General features: G+C 44.6%; 1 protein-coding gene across 1 annotated transcript in view; it reads left to right on the top strand.

Moving 5' to 3' along the window:
- MYO1D (myosin ID) overlaps positions 1–13,952 on the top strand; it is a 154,938-nt gene that overhangs the window by 66,230 nt on the left and 74,756 nt on the right. Inside the window, exons 17-18 of the mRNA XM_044447106.1 lie at positions 5,960–6,183; positions 6,510–6,657. Of these exons, the coding sequence (XP_044303041.1) occupies positions 5,960–6,183; positions 6,510–6,657 (372 nt within the window). The remainder of the gene's footprint in view (positions 1–5,959; positions 6,184–6,509; positions 6,658–13,952) is intronic.

Here is a 13,952-nt window from a genome sequence, read left to right as displayed (position 1 = left end):
CTTAAAAGATTTTGAAGAGTTCAGGTCCCCAATCATGAAGTCATGTTGCAACTTGTAAATATTTAATAGCATTTCTTGGAGGACTATCTCATATTTATCATTAGTTTCTCTATGGCATTTTGAAGCCTGATAGCATGCGGTAGAATGGTGGGATTAGAAGTGAAAAGGATCATTTGATGCATATTAAATCTGTCTGCTTCAATATTTCCCAATTTATCTTTCAGTTGCATTCTTGTAAGAGGTTTGCTATTGTTATAAATACCTCTAGGTGTGTAGAATTCTTTTTGCTTCCAGTCCTTAGCTGTTGCTACCAAGTTTTATTATAAAACAGAATGATGGCAAGAAGTGAGATGGCTAGTGCCAAATCTTTAGTCCAGATTGTTCAAAATCTGCAAATCTGTTAGGACAAAGGGATTCAAAACATTGTGAAGAAGGTTGGTGTGTCAGGACATTGGTGTGTCATGGTTGCTGCATGACCATTATTGAATGAGTCTAGTCCTAAGGAGATTTGGCGGTTTTGCAAGTTGTTTTATTATTAGAAGTGCCTCATCATACCATGTCAAATTTGAACTCCATGCCCTCAGGTGCCTTTGTTTATACAGAACGTTTTGTTTCTCGGTCTTGCTCTTTTACTTTGGTGCATAAAATTATCAAGTGCATTGTGCCAATTTTTAAAATAAACATAAAACACATAGATGAGGTAAAAATGATCATTTTCACAGCTGCTATTTGACTCTACAAGGATAATTGCTGGTTATTCCATTTATTTATATCAAATTGAATACATTTGATATTAATGCATCAAAATTAATTTTTAAGTGCTTCTGTTTTCTGTGATAGTTACATTGCACATGTTTAGGATAATTTAATTTTGGATTGTTGATATAAATACAGTTGGGTTCATTCTGATTAGATGCTGATACAGCCATTTTTTATTTCTCCCTGCCAGTGCTGGTCAGCATTATTCCATGCCAGGTACACCATGCTTTCTTTCACTTGGAAGTGGTGAAATTTAATCATGATATATGTTGTACAAAAATCTAATTTCATGAGAATGGCCCAGTCTCATGTCTTTCAGGAGCATCCATAGCTTCTTGTGATCCACACAGTCAAGGGCTTTGCTGTAATCTATAAAGCAAAGACTGACCTGAAATTCTTTGGTGCAGTCCAGTAGCCAACGTAGATTTGCAATTTGATCTGCAATTTGATCGCAAGTGCTTCTTTCTTTTTGAAAACCAGCTTGAAAATCAGGCATTTCTCACCCTATATAGGGTAATATTCTTTGTTGCAACACTTCAAGCATCACTTTGCTTGCATGGGAAATTAGTGCAATTAAACATTCTATTGCCTCAAGATTTTTTTTCACCTCTAAACCCATCCTTCAACATTTAGCTATTCCAACAGACCCCATTCATCGTACAGATTGTTGTTTCCAACATAACCTTTGGTGCTGTATTGCTTTGGGACCTCACTGCCTTTAGTTTTCAGCCCCTGTAAGTTCAGTCCTGCTGAACACAGCTGCAGATTTGGAAGAAAGAGTGGGTAGTCACCAAGGAGCACTCTGAATAAATTGTCTTACTGTAGTCTCAAACAGTCTGATAGTATGCTGCCTGATCATAGGTGTATTGAGGGAATAGCTTCACTCCATAAAACACTGCTAAGAGCCCTTTCTGTTCCTGGATGAGACTCTGATAGGATTCTGCTTAAATGATTAAATGGTCTTGTTAGAACGCTGTACCAAGTCCTTTTCAGCGGCATCGCATTTGCTGCCCAGGCTGATAGCACTGTTGTGTGTGTGGACTCAGAAGAGTCCTTGGCGCATGCACAAGAGGAGAAAACTTCCCATGAGAACCAAAGGGTTGATGAAGAAGTATTTCTGGTGCCAGCAGAACAAGCTTTACTCCCCAGCTGCACAGAGGATGGGAATGGAAGTCCAGGAGATAAGGAAATTCAGGGAGATGTCAAAACAGAAGAACATACAGAGACCAATTTGGGTGTTGATGGGGAAACAATTGCACCAGGTGACGATATGGGGTATGGGAATTTAGGAAATAACGTAGATGAAGCTGTTGGGGATGCTCGTTCCCGCAGATGCACGCACAGATTGGGATAATTAGAATTGAGATTGAGTGACGCAGGAAGAGGGGTCATGGTGCCCCGCCTCTAGAAGGACAGCCCAGAAGGATTAAAAAACACAGTGTAAGTTGAACTTAATTAGAATGAGAGGACAACTTCCTAGCTTATGTGACTGTAATTGTAATACTGTGTAGAATTAAGACTTCTGTAGCATCGACTGGAGTGATTGCTTTCGTTGGGAAGGAGCGCCAGCCACACAACAGATAGCACTGCAATACTGGTGCACTGATAATTATTTGCTTCATAAAATCCAGTGTATACTGTTATGGAGCTTCCCATCCTCCTGGTAAAATGTCACATTGCTTCTGCAGCTATAGCCAAATAAGGACAGAATTTGGCTAGAAAACTTGTTGTCTCAATAATGCATTGACCTCTTTTACATTTGTGAGAGTTGGCATAGCTTGGATTGCCTCAGTCTTCTGGGAGTCTGTTTTAAGTCCTTCTGCAGTTAGTATGTATCTAATATAGATCACCCTTTTCTGTTTCATCCTCATTTTTCTGCATTGTTTAATGTTTTGATCTCTGCATCATTTTAGAAAGGCCCATAATTTTTTGTCGTGGGCCGCCTCTGCTTTGGCATCATTGTGTCTATCACCTGTTAGGGATATATCATTTACTATTTTCACTCCAGGAGGTCTTTCCATTCTCCTCTAAAATGCTTCTGTAGCTTGCATATAAAGTCATCCGATATTACTAAAGCATATGGCAAAGGCACTAAACATATTGGAATTCTTATCCAGTCTTGCAAACTGTAAAGTTTCTAGCTTTTTAACGTTCTGATATATCATCTAATGAGGGTGATGAATAATAGCATCAGTATTTATAGCTTTGCAGGCTATAGCTTTGCAAGCGTGAAGTTTGCCTGATGCCCATTTTATCACTTGCTTACCCAAGGAATACTGATTTCTACTGGGGCTGCAGTGTCTTTATTTCATAGCTTTCTCGTTGTTTAACCATTCTAGAGGATACTGAAAAGCTCCCACTCTATAGGAAGTGGCTTTTCCAGCCCTGCATTTTCCAGTCTTTTTTTTAATAAAGATTTTTATTAAGATTTTAAACTAAAAACTAAAAAACATCAATCATCAAATACATTGGATATACTGGGTCAGCCCCCTATAACATATCTTTTTAACATTCTATAATCATATTCAAATTGATTTATAAAAATTTAAAGACATGTTTAAATCTAAGCCAAGTCCCGTTTCTCCAGCCAATCATAAAAAAGGTCCCAAGTTTGATAGAAGTCAGTATCTTCTTTCTCCTTCAGTAATAGAGTCAATCTGTCCATTTCTGCACAGTTCAGAATCTTTTTTAAAATCAGTTCCTCAGTAGGTAGTTCCTCACTCTTCCAGTATTGAGCAAGCACAATCCTCGCCGCTGTGATTAAATGTAGCATCAAATACATTTCTTGTTTGCTAATATTTTCCGGTATAATGCCTAACAAGAAAAATTCAGGTTTAAAAGCTACAGGTTTTTGTAGCATTTTCTCAAGCCATTTATGTATTTTAATCCAATACTTTTTCACATATTCACAGGTCTACCACATATGGTGAAAAGTACCCACATCATGTTTACATTTCCAACATCCGTTTGACATATTTGGAAACATCTTAGCTAATCGACTTGGCGACAAATACCATCTATAAAACATTTTATATAAATTTTCTTTATACGAGGTTGCTAAAGTTACCTTAATATTTCTCTCCCATAGCTTTTGCCACTTTTCTAATTCAATATTATAGCCAAAATTTTGTGCCCATGTTATCATAGTTTCCTTAATCTGTTCCCCTTCCATGCATTTCCAGTCTTGAGTGGAGCATGATACTGCTGTCTATGAAAAAAATAGTTCATTCGATGAGAACTTTAACGAGAACTTACTTCCATTGTCCCAGTGGCCCAGAGTCTGGAGAGTACTTCCTGGCCGCAGCCAGTCGGGAAGAAGGTTGGCCACCAGCAATGGCGGTCAGTGCACCCACTCACTGTGTTTTTGTTCTGTGCACAGCACCACTGCTGCCGGCAGCAGTGAGTGGGGAAGAAGGGTGGCTGCTGCAGCTGGTGGCTGATGTGCCCACCGGCTGCTCCCCTTGCTCTGTGCTAGCACGGCTCGCACGCTGAAGCGGCTGCTCGGACAACGCCCACTCCTTGCACCAAAGAAGGTCAGTCGCGAGGCACCTGCCAGGAAGACAGCCCTCCCAACTGGTGGGAGTGAGCACTTGTAAGCTAGAGCAGCAGCTCAAAAAGGCGGTTGAGGGGGGATTTTGGTGGGCACCTCATGACCAAGCACGTTGCCACTGACCTTCTTCGGTGAGAGGAGCAGCCACTGTTTGCTGTGATGTTCAAGCAGATGCTGCTACAATTGGAGGGGCTGTTTTCCTGACAGACCCTCCCCCCCCCCCCCAATGCATCTCTCTGCTGCATTGGCTACATCGGGCCTTTTGGGCTGCTGGCCTGTAAGAAAGTCGCCTGTTAGGCAGCCAGGGCTTGGCTCAGACTTCCTCTCAGTTGAGCTCTCTTTGGTAGATTGGGCCTAGCACTTTTGTGCTTGGAAACTCATGCAGGCTTCAAAGAATGGATTCCAACAGGGTTCATCCCATCCCTAATCCCAGCTGAAATAATGCCCAAGTGCTAGGGATGTTGGGGAATCTGAAATGGATTGCAATAACTTTAGATTTCTTGAATTCACTCCACAAATTCTGCAGTAGATCAGGATCTTCTAAGTTAAAGCGCTTCCACAGATTTTAAAAAATGTTTTTCTGGGTTATATGCAGACTTAGTATGGAAATGAGAAAGTTAATGGAAATTATGCCATTAAAAACATACAAAATTGTATACATTTCTGGTATGTCTTCAGTTTCTGATATATGAGTATATACTGAGTAAAGAAACATTTGCAAAATGTTAAATGACAGAGAATGCCAGAGAAATTTACCAAAAATGAAGTGGACATGTCTACATACTTTTCCAAATGGGGAAAGAAGTCTGATTCTGAATTTGTGGACAACAGAATGATAGATGTGTGCCAGTTTGCAAAAGATGCATGGAATGAATTAAATAAATTCCATACATCTGCACTAAGTACATGTAACTGCATTTTCTATGTATTCTTTCTTATTTTTGCTTCTGTTTTAATGCTGGAATGTAGAAAGTAAGCTCTTTGGAACATTAACCTGTCTTCTCATACAGTTCCATACCTAGTTGTGGATTGTGAAATATGAGGTTTATTTGGCTCCTCTCTAGTTCAGTTTCTATTAAATCTTCCACCAACAAAGTAATTAACACTATTGTATATTGTGGCAAGAATCAGAGCAGGGGGCACTTACCCTGCAGTGGGGAACGATCAAAATAATTCTGCTTAGACTAGGTACTAGTTTTACCACATGTACTGGGTATGTGATACGTGCAAGAGAACTGAGTAGGGCTTTCAAGGAACCCTACTCATTGTCCTGAAAATCTCTTGCCCTTCCTCCTGAATAGCAGAAGCAGAATAGATTATTCTGCTATTTTGCATTATTCATATTGGCTTCATAAATCAGGTTCCTTGGTGCAGAATTTAGACATTTCCATTGTATAAAGCACACAAGGCCCACATAGAAGCAAAAGCAGGTATGGTGAGTGAGGAGTCTGTTTCTCCTATATAGCCTGAAATCCAGGTAAGCTGATGGAGAGGAAGTTCCATTAAATAGTATACACTTTTTTGTTGGTTTGTTTTCTGGTAACAGTAAATGGAAACTTGAGTAAGAAGAGGAAAGCCATTTTTCGTTTCACCTTCCTGTTTGTACTGTCCTAAACCTTTCTGGTGTGTCTGTGTGGTGGACTTTTTTAGGTTTGGAGGGGCACACTGGCTCGCCTTCGATACAAGAGGACCCGAGCTGCACTCAAGATCATCAAGTGCTACCGCCAGTACAAAGTGAAGTCTTATATTTGTGAGGTTGCCCGGCGATTTCACAATGTGAAGTCTATGAAGGATTATGGGAAGCATGTGAGATGGCCTAGCCCACCTAAAGTGCTGCAGCGGTTTGATGAGGCCCTACAGGCAATCTACCACAGGTAGGAATCTGAAGCAATCTATTTGTTGAGTGATGGAGTTGGGTTAGTCCTGCACTACATCCCTGGCCTCTCCTTGACTGTGAAGTCACTGCCATAGTGTTGCATTAGAGGAAGTCACAAACATCGTTCTAGGCTTCAGTAGCCATACTACTGCATGTGTCTCTGCTTGTTTCTAGCTATGCATGTCAATAGTAATATACTTGATAAGCATACTCCTGGTTTGCATGGAATTCCATGCATGACAATCAGTTGGGGTGACAGCACGTCCCATTCTAGCCCCCATCCTGGACTGATGTGTAATTACCCGTTAATGTTTCTGTTTCCAGGTGGAGAGCTTTTGAACTTATCAAAAAAATCCCACCCAGTGATCTTCCTCAGATCAGGGCAAAGGTGGCAGCAATGGAGTTGCTGAAGGGTCATCGAAGTGATATTGGGCTCCAGAGAGCCTGGCAAGGCAACTACTTACTTGCAGGTGTAAGTAACAGCAGAACATGTAAAACGTCAGTCACTACTTCCTATGATATCACAGAGATAAAAATAAAGTAAAAGGTAAATGGTGGAGCACATACTAGTAGTTATTAAGGTTGCTTTGTCCTACATAGAGCTAACCAGTTTCCACTTGATTCCTAATCCTCATCTACTTCCATCTAGTTTGAGTGCTAATTCTCTCTTCTCATTCTGTGAAAAAAGTGATGTCATATTCCAGATTATTTGCCAAACCGCACCCACAAATTGGATTGAACCTTTAAAGATAGTGAGATCAATTTAAAAATAAAACCACAGTTAATAAGCTAAGAAGATTATTTAAGTGCACACATTAAGTGAAAAATTCTAAGGAAATACAATGGAGTCACATTTGACTTCAAAAAGGGACTCTTCTCTAATATGACAGAATTGGTAAAAAGGAAGTTGAAAAGGGGAGCCTGTAAGATTTGAAAATGTTACAACTAGGAATGCAAAGATCCAGCTGGAATCTGGTTCTCTTATGCTCCCTGAAATTCTGTTTCTGGTCTAGGAAGTTAAACCAACCTGAGCTCCAGTCCATGAATACCTGGGAATGCTAACATGCCATTCTTTGCACCGAATTATTCCTGTGCAAAGTATATAAAGCTCACAGGTCACATGTGCAGAAGCAGAACTCAGTTACCCTCAAACTGATTAGGTAAATGCATGTTTGGGTCATGACAGACAGAATTTCTAGATATCCTAAAATACTGTGCCATGGAACAGTTGGTCATGGAATTGACCAGAGGGAAAGCAGACTTGGATTTAATCCTAAGTAATGTCAGGGATTTTGTGCAAAATGCGTTACTGAGTAGTCAGCTGGGAAACCAATTTTGTAAAATATGCCAGACTGTCCAATACAATCATATTTAATGTCAAAAGAGGGAACATCTAAATAAAAGGATGTAGAAAGGAAAATCAAGGAGATGACATATCTACCAAGTGCAGGTTATTCAAAACTATGATCATAGAACAGGGATAGGCAAGGTGGTGTCCTCCAGAATTTTTCAACTACACTAGCCATAAGACCCAACCTGGATGACCAGTTGTCAGGAATTATGGGAGTAGTTCGAAACATCTGGAGGATACCATGTGGCCTGCTCCTGTCATGGAAGATCAAATTAGAATGTTTACAGCAGCTTTGGAAAGGTATCAGGCAAGTCTAAGAAGTTGCCAACATAGTTAATGAGGAGAGTCCAGGGGTTACTGATAACCAAGCTGCTCTGCAGTAGAGCAGGTACAGTTAAATCTCATGAATATCTGGCAACAATTGGTGTTTTTATTTTGAAAGACTCAGGCAAAGTAGATCTGAGGCTCAGAGTTATGACAGACAAGAGCAAAGCAGCCTTGCCATAAGAAAAGCGACATTGTCATGTACATAGGTCTGAATTAAGCCTAAGGACTCACAACAATTAAGTGCCCCGTGATTGACTCACATTGATTAGACTGTAATATGCATATTTCATTGGTGATCTGAGATGCTATTGACTTTGTCTGAGAAAGAACTCCTTTTGTTTTATCTTAACCTACAGCCTTCAGTTCTATTAAAAGCTTTGTCTGACCCCCTATAAGAGCCCTTAGTCATCCAAAGCAAAGTTCCCATTGTGCTGTCACTTGGTTTCAGTAATCCACACTGAAATTACTATACTCCTGGCAAGCTGAGGCAGTCCTGGAGGTGTGGCAAACTCCATAGTTCAGACTTCCTACAACCTGATGCCCCCGCTCACTTCTGGTCTTGTTGGCTCTGGTTGAGCTCATTTAGGCCTTGTTGCATCCCCTGGTTCTTGTTAGCTCAGCAGAAACAACCCCAAGCGATACAGCAATTACAGTTCTTCATCGTGGCCTCTGTGCATCACACATATGGGTGCTGCGCCTGCGCAGTGCCTAGGCTGAAAGATTAGAAAGCTAACGGTTTTTGGCGGGAAACTCCGCTCCCCTCCCCCTCAGTGGTATAACTCGAGTGGAGTGTCCGCCATTTTACTCAGTCTTTGTGACCGCCGTTCGCTTTGCCTTGTGCCTGTTCATCCCTCGCTTAGATCTTTGTGCTCCTTGTCTGTTTTTGCATTTATCTCCAAAACTTTTCTTCTCTTGCTCCAAGTTTGTTGTTCTTCCTGGTTCTTCTTAAATCCATTCATTTCTAAAAAAAAACAAAAACAAAACAAAACCAAAAATATTATCTTACCCTCTACGCTGTCTTCTCTTTCTTCTCTTTCCACGATGGCACAGCGAGCGGCATTCCACAAATGCATCGAATGTGGATCCAAAATGTCGCCTGCTGATCCACATGATCTATGCCTCCTCTGCCTTGGCGAGGGGCATAGAACTGACAAATGAGGCCATTGCTTGGCGTTTACCAAGCAAGCGAGGAAGAACAAGGAGAATTGTATTAGAAAACTCCTGTGGGACCAGGCATTAATGCAGTCTGACCAACTGTTCTTACGGCCTGGTTCCTCTTCTGCTGCGCCTCCTCAGCGCTCCTCCTCCACCGCGAGCGCTCCTGCGAAGCACCCCACTTCGACTTCTGCCGATCCTCCGCAACGTCCTTCGGACGAAGGCGCCGCTTCCACGGAGACTCAGTTGCTGCCTTCTTCCCCAGCTAAGAAATGGGAGAAGCGCAAGCACACTGGCTTGGATAAACCTTCCACCCATAAGAAGCTGAGGAAGGAAAAGGTGGACAAGCCCGCTCACAAGAGCAAGAAACCTGACCGCCCAAAACACCGGGGCTCAGGCTCATCGGGCTTCTCGGTACCGACGGCCGCCACGGTACCGACTCCCTCGGGACCGGCCCTGCAATCCGCTATGCAGGTGTCTCCGCCGGGATCCCCCAGGCCAATCACTCAGCCTGAGAGCTTGCCACCTCAACAACAGGAGGAGCCGCTTCAGGAGTCCATCTCTGATGGTGAGATTAGAGACTCCCCGCCAAGGGAACGTTCTCCAACACCTATGCCCACAACTGAGCCTCATGTAGCTTCGCCATTGCCTCCCAGGCGTCGCAGCTATTCATCCAAACATTGGGATGAGAATTGGTTGATGCCTGGATATGGTGCTCCCCCCGGCTGGGGTGGTTATCAGCCGTATCCTTACTTTCCTCGGGGTCGTAGATCACCATCAGTCCCGAGGGACGTACCATCCACCCCGAGGCGTGTGGAGAGAAGGCGTCCAACCTCTCCTGAAACCTCCTCCTCAAGCGACCGCCGTCGCTACGATGAAGACTCCGATGAGTCAGAGGTCGACTCGACATCCCCCGGTGTGGCTGTTACATACGAAGGGCCTGCTTCACCCGACGAACCGCATGTCTCCTTTACGGAGCTCATGTCCCGCCTCATTCGGTCTCTTGAGATCGAAGCTCATCAGCAGCCAGGTCCTTCCACAGATCGGTTTTACGACGTCATACAGGGGAGCAGTCCGCATCCATAGCCCTGCCGCTAATAACTACACTTCGCCAGGCTATGGTCCAGCCCTGGGATCAACCGGCCCAACCACAAGCTACTTCCCGCCGGTATGAGGCCATGTGTAGAGTTCATGACGACGATATTCCTTTTTTGCTCCGTCACCCAAAACCGAACTCTCTCGTGGTTGAATCCTCCCAGGGCAGGGAGTCCAGGAGACATACTGCCCCTCGTGACAAGGAAGAGAGGAAAATCAATATGCTTGTGCACCGGGTCTATGCTGCCTCTGGGCTCGGCGTACGCATATCGAATTACGAAGCAACTCTGGCGCGTTACCAGTACTTTATCATGCAAAAGCTGGATAACGTTGCTTCCTCCCTTCCAGACCACCAAGCCGACCTCGCCAGGGTCTTCATTAAAGAAGTGATGCAGGTGGCGGTGCAACAGTTGTCTACTGCACGACACCATGTAGACACCGATTCGAGGGCCCTCGTCAATGCCATCTCGTAACGCCGACATGCGTTGCTGTGCAACTGTAATTTCCCTGACAAGATGAAACGCAGAATCGAGGAAATGCCATTTGATGGTACCGGTCTGTTCCATCAGAAGACCGACTGCAAGTTAAAGGCAATACACGAATCACGCCTGACTGCGGGCTGCATGGAGCTCCCTCCACACAAGTGTAAGTGGCAGTGGCCTCGGTCTTCCTATCGGAACCAACAATACTACCCTCGCCAGCAGTATCAGCAACAGCAACGTTGGAGGCAGCAACCGCAACAGCGCTTCTCCCAAGGCCGTCAACGCTTTGATGCCGATAAATGCCCACGTTGATGGTCCGGGCGAACCATCCTCTCTCTTCCAACACCACCTTCCCTTCTCCCTTTTGGGGACCGGCTCCAGGGCCGACTCCCCATTTGGGAGTCCATTACATCTGATAGGTGGGTGTTATCTATCATTCAGTTCGGATATAGGATAGAATTCGATGTTGTCCCTCCGTCGAGCCCGATTTGTTTTACACCTTCTTCATTGGTGCTATGCGACGAGGTCTCCCAGTCACTTATCAAGGGAGCGATTCGACAATTATCCTGCTCGGAAGGATTGCATGGATTCTACTCCAGATATTTTACAGTCCCGAAAAGGGACGGTGGTCTTCGTCCGATTCTGGACTTACGAACTCTTAATAAGTACATCAAACCAAGGAAGTTCTGGATGACCACTTTACAGAATATCTTTCTGTTATTGAAGAGGGAGGATTGGTTTGCCTCACTGGACTTGAAGGATGCCTATTTTCATATTTCTATCCATCCTTCACACAGACGCTTCCTACATTTTACTGTCGGGTCCGATCTGTTTGAGTTCAATGTTCTACCTTTTAGCCTGGCAACCGCCCCTCGAATTTTTACGAAGTGTATGGCGCTGGTATGCGCACACTTAAGAACACGGGGAGTGCAAATATACCCATATTTAGATGATTGGCTAATTGTTTCGCAATCCAAACAAGGTCTTCTGTCTGCTATACAAGTGACCTGCGCTCTACTTGATGCTCTTGGTCTGTGCATTAACCGCGAGAAATCGTCCCTTATTCCCATGCCGGTCATCGACTTCATCGGGGCATGACTCGACTCGACACGGGAAAGAGCCTTTCTTCCACCGGAACATCAAGATGCCTTATGCAACCACATTCGTTGGATCCGGCTGCACGGAACAGTCCCAGCCTTATCCATTCAGAGACTACTTGGGCACATGGCTGCTGCAGTTGCCATTGTCCCATATGCCATACAACTGTTTTTCAATGCCGCATTTCACCCGCAACAGGATCCTGCCATCAAGCTGATCCGGATTCTGTTTGCGAGCCTTCGTACTCTAACTTGGTGGACCATCCCAGGCAACCTGTCTGTCGGTGCCCCATTTCGACCGCCTCAGCCAACAACAACCCTGTACACCGACGCATCCCTCCTCGGATGGGGTGCAACATTTTTGGGACTTCAGGTTCAAGGTACTTGGAACCGACGAGAAGTAAGGAAGCACATCAACTTCCTCGAACTTCTAGCAATTTTCAATGCCCTCAAGGCCTTCGAGACTGTGCTATGCCGTCAAGTTGTCCAGATTGCATCAGACGACATACCTGCTGTTTTCTATATCAACAAGCAGGGTGGCACAAAATCTCCAGCCTTAGCACGCTTATCGATGGACATTTGGGACTGGTGCATATCGAGGAACATTATGCTCCTGGCGGTTCACCTGGCTGGAACCGACAACATCAAAGCAGCTATGTTAAGCAGACAGATGTCAACAACCCACGAATGGGAGTTGGACAGACAAATTTGCAAGAAACTCTTCCGTTTGTGGGGTTACCCAGACATGGACCTGTTCGCCACCCGAGACAACAGAGTGTGTGCCCTGTACTGCTCCAGAGCAGGCATCAGATCAGGATCGATGGGGGATGCTCTTACGATCCCTTGGAATAACATGACTTTTTATGCGTTTCCTCCGATCCCACTTCTAACAAAAGTGGTGGTGAAAATAGCCCAAGACAATGCCACAGGGATATTAGTAACTCCGTGGTGGCTGAGACAACCATGGTTTGCCACTCTTTTGCTACTATCCAGAAGAATGTTTCTTCACCTACCAACTCTTCCGCATGTGTTAACACAACAAGACGGAGCGATCCGGCATCCAGATATAACCTCCCTGAAGTAGACAGCATGGCAGATCAACTGAGTAATTTCACTTAGTCGATATTGACGACACCTCGCTCTACGGAGGACCCTATTCAGCGGACTGTACATACGGCTCCTACCTCGGATTCGACAGCAATCGCTGCGGTACCAATGCCTACTGACGAAGAAATTCAGGCGATTCTCGAATCTGCATTGAGACCATCCACTCGTTGTTCCTGTGCGGCAAAATGGAAAAGATTCTCCTCTTTTGCAGAGTGCCATTCCTTTCTTTCTGGCACGGCTTCAGTTGACAATATTCTGCAATTTCTCTTGCAACTGCATCACACGGGACTCAAACCATCATCCATCAAAGTTTATGCAGCTGCCATATCCCATTATCGTGGCGCTGTCCACGGCTTAACAGTTTTCTCTCAACCGCTGGTTCGACGCTTTATTAGGGGACTACAGAACTTACATTCATCTATCCGCCCTGCTATGCCAACGTGGAGCCTTTCCGTAGTGCTCCAAGCGCTTACCAAACCACCGTTTGAGCCTTTGGCAACTGTGGACCTACGCCTTATGTCGTGGAAAACGGCCTTCCTCGTAGCAGTAACATCAGCTCGGAGAGCTAAGGAAATTTGTGCTCTTCGCATAGACCCACCATTTCTGAATTTCCATAAGGAAAAAAGTTGTTCTTCTGATGGATTTTTCCTTTCTCCCTAAAGTGGCTACGCCATTCCACCTGAGTCAAGACATTGTTTTGCCGGCATTCTTTCCATCGCCTTCGAATCCGATAGAACGTGCTCTACACATGCTTGATGTTCGCCGTTGCTTGGCTTTTTACAGATCCCGTACTGAATCTTTCCGTAGTACTAATAGACTTTTTGTTAAGTACTCCGAGCGTGACAAGGGATCGCCGATCACATCTCAAAGACTTTCTAATTGGATCATCCAGACTATCGTCCTGGCTTACCAGCTATCGAAAATAGACTTACCTGTCTTTCCAAGAGGTCACTCCACACGAGCAGGAGCAACTTCGTCCGCGTTTGCCGCGGGGGTTCCGCTACAGGATATCTGCAGAGCTGTGACGTGGGCTGGTCCATGTACCTTCGCCAAGCATTATCGGCTTGATGTACACCTCGACCTCGACGGCAGCCAGCTCCACCGGCCAGCGCGGCCGCACGCGGCGCCGGAGAGCGCCGCCCGCCAGCCCAGG

This window comes from Varanus komodoensis, unplaced genomic scaffold (assembly GCF_004798865.1).
Source record: "Varanus komodoensis strain SLA01 unplaced genomic scaffold, ASM479886v1 scaffold50, whole genome shotgun sequence".
Classification (NCBI taxonomy): Eukaryota; Metazoa; Chordata; class Lepidosauria; order Squamata; family Varanidae; genus Varanus; species Varanus komodoensis.
This window is presented reverse-complemented; position numbering and strand designations above follow the sequence as displayed.